At 40.0% G+C, this 14,016-nt stretch overlaps 1 protein-coding gene across 6 annotated transcripts in view; it reads right to left on the bottom strand.

Annotated features, from left to right (window-relative positions):
• The window catches only part of LOC119789588 (connector enhancer of kinase suppressor of ras 2-like), a 69,275-nt gene that overhangs the window by 13,130 nt on the left and 42,129 nt on the right, over window positions 1-14,016 (bottom strand). For 2 of the 6 annotated variants that reach the window (XM_038294530.1, XM_038294532.1), the window contains exons 9-12: window positions 9,190-9,336; window positions 3,797-3,930; window positions 1,316-1,518; window positions 1,087-1,176 (exon numbers count right to left, since the gene is read on the bottom strand). In XM_038294530.1, the coding sequence (XP_038150458.1) occupies window positions 1,087-1,176; window positions 1,316-1,518; window positions 3,797-3,930; window positions 9,190-9,336 (574 nt within the window). The remainder of the gene's footprint in view (window positions 1-1,086; window positions 1,177-1,315; window positions 1,519-3,796; window positions 3,931-9,189; window positions 9,337-14,016) is intronic. The other 4 variants (XM_038294531.1, XM_038294533.1, XM_038294534.1 and 1 more) reach the window with 2 other exon arrangements.

Genomic DNA, 14,016 nt, shown 5'->3' with positions numbered 1-14,016 from the left:
CAACAGTAGGGGAAAACCCCCAAGAGGCAACCAGCCCTGAGGCAGCTGCTGCTGGGGATTCCCAGTGACAGCGCACCGCCAGTATGTGGAGGTCTGAGCGGCTCAGACAGAGAAATAATATTTGAAGGCAGGATGGTAATCTGGATGAACTGACTGCTGAGATGATCACAGCAAATATAGCAAAGCCGCTCTCTGCCATTAAACACAGGAGCAGCAGAAGAATCAAACACATCTGGAGACACTTTACTGGATGTTTGATTTTAATGTTGACAAGCATCAAAGATGAACCAGCAGGCAATTTTTGCTGCTTCAATCGCGTTAGGTGTGAACGTAGCATTATTTATCAGCCTTTGAACTGAAGCTGGACGACTACTGTCTGAAAGAACAAAACTAAGTCCAGCCAACATTAGGAAGCAGGTTAAACTGAGAATCAGTGAATCCCATCCCAACAACTAAGCCAACACAGAGCAATGTGTGAATGATATAAAACAGTCTGCAGCTAATGTTTCCAAAACCCTCCACTGCATCATCTACAAATTATTATACTGTCTAGAGAGGAGGCTGTTGTCAGACAGAAAGGCCCCAAAACATGTATAAAAGGTCTCCAGCAGATAAATATAGCACCATCACTTTTTTTGTCTGGAAAGCCCAGAGGGGCGAGAACCTCTCTCAGAGGACACTAACACGTCACTCAATTCTTTCTCAGGGTAAGATTTAAAGGAGATGCAGCTTTAACCACCTAGCATAGCAGCCACCAATGAAATGCAAGAACCTCAAGAAAATATAGTTAAACCGTTGCCAAAGCAACAGTGTACTTTTTATATCCAGACGGAGAACAGCAGGACTGAGAGAGACGGGGATGAAGGAGAAAAACGGAGCTATAGATTCTGAACATATGGAGGAGAAGGAGGCAGGAGCTGATATCCAGCGTGTTATCAGTGTTGACAGGTCCAGCTCATGCTTCAACTTCTTGGCTCAGGGATCGGAGAGGTTGCAGGTATTATAAGATATCCTCCCCCTCACCCCAGCTTCCCTATGTCCCTCTCTGCCTCCCTTACTTTCTCTCTCCCACTGCCTCCCACTCACCTCTCCTGCTCTCTCTCCTCAGCTTCGCCAGGTCTTCGTCATCTCCCACCCAGTTGTATTCCACAGGCATTGAGATGGGCCTGAGCCTGCCTGCAGCAAGTAGGCGCAGGGGGATGTCAATATCACACACACACACATCAAACAGCTGCTGATGTCTCAAGAACACTCAGAAACCCACACACAGCTTATTTCTGCGACTTTTGAGCTGGTAACGATCACGATTTCTTACCGTAGGTGGGAGTGCTCCCGCTGCGTACTGACGAGGCCTCCTGATTCTGGTCGTACTCATAGCAGTAGAGTATGGAGTCTTCCTCTACCAGAGGGAATTGTCGCCGACACTCCTGGTCCAGATAGGAGTTTGGTGACTCGGATCGCTCTGCGGTCCGGCCATCCGACTGAGACTCCTCGTCTGTAAGATTTGCCTTGTCGTCTCTTAAAAAGAAACCAAGATTTCAAAAGAGGCTAAAAATGTGAACGAACTGAGCTCTCAGTTAAAATGGATCTTAGTTCATGTATGTCTGGGGTTTTAATTCAACTACATATTTTAAATAAAGAACAGTCTTAATATTCACCAGGAATAAAGGATCTAGTCTCCAGCTGTATAGATTGCTTATTAGGTCGAAATGTTTCAGTAATTGGACTTTACTGTCTAAAAAATCCTCATACTAGAAGAAAAAACTCATCTCATCACATCTCCTTACAGCAAATATTAAATGATCAGTTTGTCAAATTCGCCACAAAACGTCTCAAAGTTGGGCAGATGAAATCTCTGGTGTCATAAGGATCCTTCAGGAGACCCAAACAACCAAACTATAATGGTTCAATATAGCAAAATGGTTTTTACACTCTAAATAGCTAATAAATGTATCGATAAGAATCTTAAGTTAATATAACCCATCAATATTAATATAGATATAAAAAGAATAAAGGTTTTTGGTTTTCCTGTCTCACTTTGGCAAATTTTGTTTCTTCCAAGTGACAATGATATTGTACATGAAAAAATGGCTTCGTTTTATGTTACCTAGCTACCAAAGAAAATACAAAAATTATGTAGCGTGCCTCTGTTTAGTTGCTTTAAAGTTAATTAGAGTCAGCAGATAAACCTGCCTCTCTAGTAATCATCCAAATTTCTACCAGTGGTTACTCTACCTATTTATACCTGCCTCTCACAGTCAGTTTTTGCCTGATTGTTTTGTGGCCTGCATGAGTCCATTCCCAGTGATTGTGTGCACCACCTGCCTTCACTGAAAAAAAGTAACATGTAACTGTTCATTCAAACTAATGCTTTTCAATCTAAACTAGATAAAATTATTGATTTGATTGTGTAACTCATTCTTTTTGGATTTTGAGACATCCAGTTTGATTAAACCTGAACTAAATACACGTACAAAGGACCCAAAACAAAGTTTTTGATTTCTTTCAATATGTATATATTTATTCATGGCCTGCAGGTAATAATTTTTTGTTTGAGTCAAATGTGAACTGCGCTTTGCGGCAGTCAGAGCACGTGATCAAGTCCAAATCCCAGACCATGCTAGAGTGGTTAGTGGCGCAGTGGCTAGCGCTGCTGCCTTGCAGCAACAAGGTTGCGGGTAGCAACTTCTCTGGGGTGTATAGAGTTTGTAAGATGGGAAATGGAATATTTCTGAAGCAAAGTGAAATGATATGTGAAAAATCTAATTTGGTTATATTTAAATTAACTGGTTTCTATACAAACATTAATTCTTGTTAATTTAGTTAAAAGTAAGTATATTAGGTTGGTCCAATGTCAATATATTAGTTTGGTTCATCAACTGAAATGTTTAGAAAATCATTTGGAACTGGGCAAAGATTTTAAGTGTCAAATGCAGTATTATTGTTTGCATCAACATAATATAATCAGGTCATAACAAGCGATTCAATTCAGATTCTGTGGAGTCAAATATTTTAGATGCGATATCTGGACATCATTTTTTTATTTGAGCAACGTTATACTTTTTCCAGTGTTCCTCTGTTCCTGTAATCACCCTGCCCCCTCTGGGTTTTCAACAGCTTCTGATTCTGGTCACAACCTAGACTACCTCTGCCTGCCACCATCCTGTTCAGTCTTTATCCACCTTTCTTACCCGTCAACTAATCAGTCTACTGCTATTCAGTTAATCATACCCACATCTTTCAACAAACCTTTTAATTGCAAAGAAAAAAAGGTCATCTTCATTCTTCTATCCTAAACACTAAATATTTACTTTTCTGCTCAAAGATATTCAGAAAATAATTGACTTAAACTTGTATTTAACCAAGAAGTTTGTTTCTAAGAACAAAACTTAATTGGTATTTCCTCAAAGGTAAAGTAGAATGGGTACATCTATAGTTTCATTCACTTTTTCACACTTAAAAGAGCACATTTAATACAGAGTAATGAGACCATTTCAAAATGTTAATAGCGATTTAACTATAATAAGCAATAAAACATGATTTCCCTGAAGTGTGAATCATGTTAGGTCTGGCTGTAAATAGCAATGTTGCTTCTTATTTTTTCCTGTTTTTTTGATAAGCATAGGTACTGCACGGCACTTTTTAAACAGCTTTTTTTTGCTTATTATTTCTGCAAAAAATAGGTCAGTGTTGTGGGTTGCTTTACTGAGATGTTTGACCCTAAAACAATGAAACACAAATTCTTGCATGGCCACTGTAGCGACTGCACTCTTCAGTGTTTCTTCTTCATGCTCACCTGGGGGTGTAAGGCTCTGCTGGAGGTGGAGGGATGTACAGATCCTGCAGGGCACAGCTACCTCGCCTGGAGGGAGTGCTTAATGTGCTGGTGGGCGTTGCGACGCTGCTGCTGGGGCTCTGAGGGAAGATGGGCTGTGTGTGAATCAGTGTGTGTTTGTGTGAGAGAGAGGGTGCATTTAGATGTGTGTGACAGACAGAGAGACAGGCGGACAGAGAAGAAAAGGACAGCAAATGACACAATGAAAATTTGGACTTTACAAAAGCTGCGTTGGTGTGTGAATGTTTATTTTAGTCAGAGAGAGGAGCGGCAGAGCTCAGCTGTGAAATGAGCAAAGGACGTATGCAACACTGGTTCACAGACAGAGAGCAGCGTCGTCATTGCTTTAGGGACTGGATGTATACCTTTTTCTGTTTGTTTTTACCACTATAAACTATATCTTTACCACTGCGTTATTAAATCACAGTACTTGGATTCTTTCCACCGATGAGGGAACCAGTTCTAGTTTAGAAAGGTAGCAAAAAACATGGTTACTGTATTTTTCATGTAAAACTGAATGATCTGTTCCACATCATCAAAAATAAAAAGCCAAGATGGCGGTCTAGCATCAGTAGCATATGTGAGGCTGAGACTGATTCAAACTGAAACCCGTCTAACAATCTAATCAGCAACTGATTGCTTTAGAATAGCGGCAGCGGTTCTTGCTGACAGGTCAGACCGAAAAGCAAACGGCCATCACCTCTTCATGAGTTTGGCTGTATAGAAGAAAGTTCAGGTCAAAAGCTGCACAGCAAAGAGGCCAGTCTTCTCCTGAGGACTGCACTACATAATCATGCAGCCACCAATGCAGAGCTAAGTTAACACACAAGGTAGTTCTCACCAGAAAATTTCAGCAGGAAATAAAAAAGGCAGTTTCCAGAAGACTGGCGCAAGATAAGTTTTCTTCTGTAAAACCATTTTCTGATTATGCTACAGTTGCACAAACATAATATGCAGCTCTGCAGAAGAACATAGTTCCAAAACATCCACCAAAAGCAATGCATTCAAACAGCTGAGGCGAAATTCCCTGATAATCCGTAGACGCAGCATAATGCCTAATAGTCATAGCATTGACATTCTATGACCTATGACAGCAAGAAATGTTCTAACTTCAGGGTGAGCCAGCAGTCAGCTCAGTCATAGCAGGATAACATGGCATTAGAGGGGGGATTAAAGTTTTTATTTTGAAACCGTGGACACTAAATTATGCTGGGAATTAAAAACAGCAACTTCTAATTCCATGATTTTTGGTAAAATGCTACATAAATTCACCAATTATTGCAATGTTTTGAATGATTTTAATCATCACTTTTTATCTTATCTAAATCTAAAGTGCTCCATAAGTACCAAACTTCAGAGATAACCTCTGTAATTCTGATGTTGCTTTTGGTATTAGCATTTAGCCTCAAGATAATCCCCTCTGTCCACTCCTTGCAAACCTTTCTGGAAGTTCTCCTAAAACTGGGATTAAATCAATAATAATAAGACATAATTTGGCCAAACATCAGTAGCTTCTCAGTTATGTATTTGATGATGTACGCCTATAATCATTATCAAATACAATCATGATGAATATAACTAATTCAGAAATATGAAAAAACAAAAAGGTAAAACTGCTCAAATGCAAAGATAGCGCGCATATACACTATATTGCCAAAAGTATTTGCTCACCCATCCAAATTATTGGAATCAGGTGTTCCAATCACTTCCATGGCCACAGGTGTATAAATTCAAGCACCTAGGCATGCAGACTGTTTTTACAAACATTTGTGAAAGAATGGGTCGCTCTCAGGAGCTCAGTGAATTCCAGCGTGGAACTGTGATAGGATGCCACCTGTGCAACAAATCCAGTCGTGAAATTTCCTCGCTCCTAAATATTCCACAGTCAACTGTCAGCTGTATTATAAGAAAATGGAAGTGTTTGGGAACGACAGCAACTCAGCCACGAAGTGGTAGGCCACGTAAACTGACGGAGCGGGGTCAGCGGATGCTGACGCGCATAGTGCGAAGAGGTCGCCAACTTTCTGCAGAGTCAATCACTACAGACCTCCAAACTTCATGTGGCCTTCAGATTAGCTCAAGAACAGTGCGCAGAGAGCTTCATGGAATGGGTTTCCATGGGCGAGCAGCTGCATCCAAGCCATACATCACCAAGTGCAATGCAAAGCGTCGGATGCGGTGGTGTAAAGCACGCCGCCACTGGACTCTAGAGCAGTGGAGACGCGTTCTCTGGAGTGACGAATCGCGCTTCTCCATCTGGCAATCTGATGGACGGGTCTGGGTTTGGCGGTTGCCAGGAGAACGGTACTTGTCTGACTGCATTGTGCCAAGTGTAAAGTTTGGTGGAGGGGGGATTATGGTGTGGGGTTGTTTTTCAGGAGCTGGGCTTGGCCCCTTAGTTCCAGTGAAAGGAACTCTGAATGCTTCAGCATACCAAGACATTTTGGACAATTCCATGCTCCCAACTTTGTGGGAACAGTTTGGAGCTGGCCCCTTCCTCTTCCAACATGACTGTGCACCAGTGCACAAAGCAAGGTCCATAAAGACATGGATGACAGAGTCTGGTGTGGATGAACTTGACTGGCCTGCACAGAGTCCTGACCTCAACCCGATAGAACACCTTTGGGATGAATTAGAGCGGAGACTGAGAGCCAGGCCTTCTCGTCCAACATCAGTGTGCGACCTCACAAATGCGCTTCTGGAAGAATGGTCAAAAATTCCCATAAACACACTCCTAAACCTTGTGGACAGCCTTCCCAGAAGAGTTGAAGCTGTTCTAGCTGCAAAGGGTGGACCGACGTCATATTGAACCCTATGGATTAGGAACGGGATGTCACTTAAGCTCATATGTGAGTCAAGGCAGGTGAGCAAATACTTTTGGCAATATAGTGTATATATATATATATATATATATATATATATATATATATATATATATATATATATATATATATATATACCGGTATATATGAGCCACATTGTTGATTTTTTTTTAACTGAGTTCTGAATGTGTTAACAGTGGAGGATTCTCTGATAGTGAGAGGGATGCTGTTCCAGATGTTACAGCTGCTGACTGAAAGAACAATCTGGCCAAAGGTGGTCCATCTTAAGGGCACTACACAGTCTCCTCTAGTTGTAGACCGAGTGTGGCATTGCCAGAAGAGGATTTCAGTTTTATGAACTCCATTAATGGCGGTGGTAAAAGTCCATTGAGTACTTTATAAACTATGAAAGCAAATTTTGTGAAAGTATTTGCCCCCCTATTGTTTGACATCAGAATAATTCAAGTCAGTGTTCCTGAGCGGAACTCAACTAAACATATCTGTGAAGATTTTCAGTCATCCAGGTCAAGCAGGAAAAAGTTCAACTGGACGTGAAGTTTTCTAGAACTGAACCAAACCAGATATCGTCCCCTACTTTCCATTGATTCAGCACACAGTAACTCTCCTTTTTCCCCACTTTTTATCTGGTACTTATTTGGTTACTTAGCTAGGATGAGGTTAGAATAAATATTTTTGCATGTGTTGTGTTTTATCTGAAGGAACTTTTTAATTCAACTGTTAATGGTTTTTAAGTAAATGTTCTGAACTGAATGCCAACGCTCAATGAACAATCAGCACTGTGTTTTTCTGTCTCTGTTTATTACCCTTTGTCTGAACAGAAAGGGTGGATTGGCTAGTATTGCTGCTTTAAGCTACCTGATCTTTGGCCAAGCGTATATGTGGTGGCAGCCATTTTAGCACGTTTTATAGCCTCTTTTGTCCCAGCTGAGCCCCTCCTTAGTCCGGGTCTCCTGATGTCATCTGAGCTAACCCATTTTGCTCCAGTGCTGCATTTTAATTAATTCCTGAGTCATTGTTCATTTTTCACTGTAAAACCAAGTGAAGCTTCACTGTTTTGATTGCATTTAAGATCTCTGCATCAGTTGGTATTCCCATTTATCTGCTGCTCTTTTAAAGGACAATCTTAAATGCATGTACCCACAAGCCTTAAAACTTGAACGTCCTTTAGAGACTGTTTGAACGCACTCTTAGAGCCCATTTTTATTTTATCTTTTCATTGACCTTGTAGTTATTTTCCTTAGTGCGAAGTGTTTACATAGTTATTCGATACAGTAATACTATAATAGGGATTCTTAGCCAGGTACCGCTGGTTTTAACCCGTGGTCGTCTGTGATTCTTTATAGAGGAAACGATTCAGAATAGAAAAATAGAAAATCCCTTTACTGTCCCACAATGGAGAAGTTCTGGTGAAATTCTGGAAATGATCACTCAGAGCCAGATCCACCCTCCTTTTTATTAACAGTTGAATGAACAGAGACGATTTCTTTTGTTAGTGATTAATAACTCTGCTGATAAACATAGTTTAAATGACTAAATTAATCAAAGACAACTGGGTTTTAACTGCTGGTCCAGGACTCTAACCCTGAGTAAAAGACTAAAGAACCTTGGTGTATAAGCAGATTGCATTTACAACAATTTAGGTAATAATCATTACTTGGTTTTATCCTTGACTTTAATGACTATTAATCAACTAAACTAGTTATTTAATATATTCATTGCACCTTGATCTTTTCACAACTCAAAAAACGAAAAGACAGTTTGTCTTTTAATGTTTTGAGTTGTGAAAGGATTATGAGTTTAAAGTGTTATGAGGAAAATCTCTACCTACTAACTTCTACATTTATTCCTGTGTAATATCTGACAGATTTTATTTGTCTCACTTCCGTCCTTCAAGCTGCCAGCAAGAGAAAAAAACAAAACAATTTTGTAGAAGAAGAGGAGAAAGACGGCATTAAGGGAAAGAGGCTGAGCATGACTGTACTTTGTGGCCTCAGGGGAGAGAAAACCTTTTCTCTGGAATGGGACTCAAAGAAAGCCTGGACCACTTTAATGCTTGTCCCTCTCCTTCCCACCCATCCTGGTGGTGCTGTCCTAATAATGTAACTAGATTGGCTGAAGTAGGACAACAGATGCCACTTAGGGATGAAATCATGACATCTAAATGAATGATGCCAGAGCACTCAGCTAATTAGCCACAAGTTTAAATTTAGCAATAACAATCTGTTTAGTTAATGCTTTGCCAGTGATTAAAAATATCCCACATCTGAATGATAGAGAACAATCCTAATATCTAAAGAAAAAAAACACAAAGCACAAAGCAAACTCTGTGGGGTTTTCCTGAAAAACGTGTACGCTACCTCGTAGGTTACCCGCTCCAGAACCCTCTGCCTGGTTTATATTTTATGCATTTATGTTGTGATTCTCATTTTACAGACAATATGGGTGCACAGAAATAAGAACAGAAATGACAGAGACGGTCAGGCTAAAACAAACTGAAACCTGCCACCCTACCTGCAGAGCTAATGGTTTCCATCTCATGTTTTTGAGCAGAGCGGGAGTGGACGTGAGCGTGCTCTGTGGGCGTTTCTTCAGTGTAAGGGTGACACCTGCAGGGTCCCCACGCAGCAGGTTCACCAGGTTCTTCAGCTGCCAGCCCACCTAACAAACATAAATAGCTTTAACACACACTGCCATCAAAGCGCGGATGATTAACCTACATATCAGAAACCTTTAAATGGACGGTGATGATTTTTAAATCAGATTAAAGATTATTCATACTGTTTCACTTTAGGCACATTTTCTTCATTAAAACCAAACTTCCACCTGTTTTAGTCGGACCTCATGCTGACAGACCAGCACAAAGTAGCAAGTGTTTGTGAAGCTCAAATAATTATATAATTGAATACAAAACTGCTGTGTGATGCTAACAGTTTCAAGCCTTGTAAATCGTCTCTAACCAGTACCTAAAGGCAAATGGAAGAGAAAGAAAACGTGCCCAGACAAACACTGCCTGCTGCTGAACTAAATACGCCACGTCCTGTTTGGGGAGAGAAATCTCTGCCTGTTTGCATGTCTACACTGAATCTTTGTGTATCGTGGGTCTTTATCTCCAACCAGCCTGAGATGCTGAGCATTTTCAGCCTCTGACCCGGAGATCGCTGTGTTTCCCTGAAAGTCATTTTTCCTTTTGACAGCTACTTCAAATATAGATTTTTTACAAAGAGTGAATTGCAAACATTAGTAAAGCACTTACTTCTGGTATTTGTTTTGCTGTCTTATCCTACTAATGTATCTAAAAATAACATTACATCCACTTGGTCATTTGATTTACTAGCTTAAAGTTGTTTTTTACTATCCACTGGAAGAATCTTCTTTAAATCGTATATTTTGGTTACACAGCTTTTTTTTTTTGTTGCTCTCGTTTTCCAGCTCGTCTCACTGGTTTTGTTTTTTATACAGTTTCTGTAATTTCATTCTCAGATAATCCTCCTTATTCTTCTTTGTGTTTATCTAAAGCAGAGGTGCACCTCGCCGTGGTGTCATCATTCCTCACCTCACCAGAAATTCTAATGATGATATGCGCTGGAACAGACATGGTTACTGATAGGTCCTTTGGATCTATTTCATTTGTTTTCTTTACTAATTCTGTTTTAGTAATTATTCCAAAACAATAAGGTGATAGCTTCAGTGGTACTGAGATACTGAGATAGGATCCCAGTTCTCATCTGCTAAATGTTTTTTTCCACAACAAATAGGGAAAAAAATGCTCTAATTTTTACAGATGAATTTAACAGTTTTGTCTTGAATTCTAATCTAAATTTTATAGAAAACGGTAGTTTTAACTTAAATTAAGTCAAAAATATGTAAAGGTCCTAAACTATAAATGTATATTGACTTCATAAGAAATAGAATATTTATTTAACCTAATTGAAAAGAAATTTCACGTCATGCAGTGCTCTTAGTATATTTGAATCATTGCCCTGCTTTTTTTATTTCATGCTCTTCTGTGCCCCCATGAAAACACGCTGGCCCCCTCCTTGCCCCCTGGTACATTTGGTCTAGATCCGCCTCTGTTCCTCACCTTCACTAGAGGTGGATATACTTGAATATACTCTGCTGTAAAATTAGTCTGACATTTTAAGTTTTTACTCGAGGATTCAACCTCTGCCATTTCACAGGATGCACAGCTTTGAGTGGTAACAAGGTGACTACCAGAGAGTAACCCAGAGAAACTTATCAGACGGATCCAATCAGCTCTCTGACAACCAGTCGCCTGGAACGCTCACTGAACAGAGCATCGCTTTGGACAAATACGCTACACAGCTTTCACCAGCAACCTCCTCCCCACACCCCGCTCTCTGTCTGCGCAATCTCAGTAGTTCTAATGATGCAAGAATTATTGTACTGCCCGCTCTCACTCGCATTAAAAAAAACACCACCTTGCATAGTGTAAAATCCGGGATAATTTATACGACTAGCGGACATCCGTGAACAACTATCTATAGGGAGACTCCCGGAACTTCCGGGAAACTTGGGGTGTCTGGGGTTTGGACCCCCCCTTGGGGGTCACACAACAGCAGTTGGAGAGCCTCAAGATTGTTTTCACAATTATTGTGATGTGATCCCTGAGGTATATCGAGGGCCAAAATATATCATGAAATACATAAAGGTAAATGTGTCATTAAATAAATACACGTACTATGAAATTATTAGATTTATCTATTTATCTTTGTATTTATTTATAAAATATTATCACATATGAAACATACCATTAAATAGTAAAATGCACATATAATGATTAAATGTCCCATTAAATAATTAAAAATATATTTAAAGCAACACTGAGGTACTGTGGCTGAATGGGCGAGGTCAATTGCTGCATTGTATGTTTTTTAAAGCTAAAATCTGAGTCCACCGCCTCTGCTTAAGGTTTGCTTAAACAGATTTGTTTAATAAAGTAATATAAAATCCACCTACTTTAGGTTTGGTTTCTTATCCACCAATGTTAAGATTAGTGCAATGCCCTCGGTGAGGGAATAAACCAAAGAAATTTAATTAGGTTTAGGTATTAAGTTAATCAACAATAGATTTATATTTCCTCCAAAACTTCAGGTGTGAACTTTTCTTTTTTTGTTGTTTCAAAAAAACTTGATTACGCAATATATATATAGTATATATTTTTAAACTTTGGAATACCCTACATTAGAGTCCTGCACGGGTCGAGTTTTACCAACCCGCACCCGCCCAAATCCGTTAGGATGACTACCGAACCCGACCCGTCACCCGCGGATATCTTCAATTCAAATCCGAACCCGACCCGACCTGTTGATATTTAACCCGCAACCCGTCCCGTTAACACATCAAGTAATAGGCTATAGTACGAACAGCGCCATTAGCACTGCAGCAGACGTGTAGGCACTGACTGTGGCCTTTTTGGAGGGAAGCCCACACTGCCAGCAGGGCTTTAAGCTACAACAAAGGTGACCCCAGTGCCTGATTAATATAACATTTCTGATGTCCATAACAACACACACGCATAAAAACAAAAAATCACCAACTACCCGCCCACACTAAAAAAATATCAGCCCGACCCCGCGTACCCGTTTATTTTTATTTATGTATTTTTCACCCGCAAAAGAGCATTTTAGCGGGTGACCCGTCGGAGACCCGCGGATACCCGACCCGTTGCAGGACTCTACCCTACATGTTGAAATAAAGAATTCCAACCCGGAGAAACTCACAAGAAGACAAGCAATCGATTTGGAAGTTTCTTGACATGAATGAATATAAATATTATGCCACTCAGACCCTGGCAAAAGACGTAAAGCTGAGTGTTGCTGATGAGAGCAGAAGAAGATGATTGGTAGAGGTGGATCTTAATGGCGTGACAGTCAGGAGATGAAAGTAGGTCTGACAGAGTCTTCCACAAAGAGGCTTGATTTAACGAAAAGAGTTTAAAATTCTGTAGATATAACCAACTGTTAGTGTATTATAATGGTGAGGCCCCATCCCTGCAGGAGGGTGTCTCTCAAAAATTCCCTAAACTTTTCTAAAGAAAACTTCTCTCCTTGATGATAGTTTTCATTACAATAAAAAAATACATCTTTCACATTTTAATCTAATGTATTTTACTGACCCAGAGAACTTCTTGATGACCTCTGCAGGCTATTTTGTATAATCTTCCCCTGATTAGGGTTCCTTTTAACATAAAACCTGAACGCATCAAAGTCAATCCACCTTGATCAAGGTTTTTTGGGGGCATGTTCAAGATAAATCATCATCAGCTCTATCTATTCCTACTCTAAGAGTATGCCAGGGTGCATTAAAGACAGTCACAATATGTGCACTGTTCTAACATTCATGCTGACTGACAATGCTGTTTGGGATCATCCAACATGTCAAATGTGTTTACACACAGCACCGGCTTGTTAAGCTGTCAAACCCCTTGAGCTGCTCTTCACTCACGAGCTGCCAGACTTTAGCAACTTTTTTTTAATGCTACAACCATATCATCACCTGCAGACGCGGTAAGGTAGCTACGCATCGGATCAGCAATGCTGGGTTTTATTGGGTGGGAAAAAACCCACTCTGAGCATCGGTTGCCTTATCTTAATAGGCCTACCATTGAGAATCCTTCTGAACCTGGAAATTCTGGAATAACCTGCAAACGTGTATTGCAGGCTATGACCAATGATCTCTATGGCAATGATGCAAATTTTCGTTAAAAGAAATTTGTACTTTTATTGTTTAAATGTATTTATTATACAAATTTTTACAGCATTGGAAATTGAAGTGAATGTTTGATCTCCTGCACATTATGTTAAAATAAACAAACAAAAAAATCATTATTCATACATTTTTACAAATTCTTGCGGCTCCGAAGCCACGGGTTGCCGACCCCTGGCATAGCTGAATACCTTTTTCCAAATATAGGAGAACAGCGACTGGCCTAAAGATGCTTACTAACGTTACTAGCCGCAGCTAGAATAAAAACAGAATTATCTTAAGAGGCGGGATTTCCTGGAAAGTAACCAATCATTCGCAGTTTACTTTCTCAGGTTGGTTCCCCCCTAAAGTAACAGGAATTGACAGGAGTGCACAGTAAAAGGTCCACAAGAGGAGAATCTACAAGAGCATAAAAAGCAACCAACAAGCAAAGTGTAGGAGCATGCATTTATGCATGGGATATATAGGGGGCACGCATAAAACGTTCAAAATGATTGTAGAAGGTAGTTCATGTGCATGTGTTCAAAATAAAACAGCTCATATTTATAAGCGTACACACTTATAGCAGATTTCTAGTTTCATAGCTTTTAACCATATTCTAAATAAGAGCAT

Source organism: Cyprinodon tularosa, unplaced genomic scaffold, assembly GCF_016077235.1.
Source record: "Cyprinodon tularosa strain WSP-4 unplaced genomic scaffold, ASM1607723v1 ctg341, whole genome shotgun sequence".
Lineage (NCBI taxonomy): Eukaryota > Metazoa > Chordata > Actinopteri > Cyprinodontiformes > Cyprinodontidae > Cyprinodon > Cyprinodon tularosa.
Note: the sequence above shows the minus strand (reverse complement) of the source record. Positions and strands in the feature narration are given on the sequence as shown.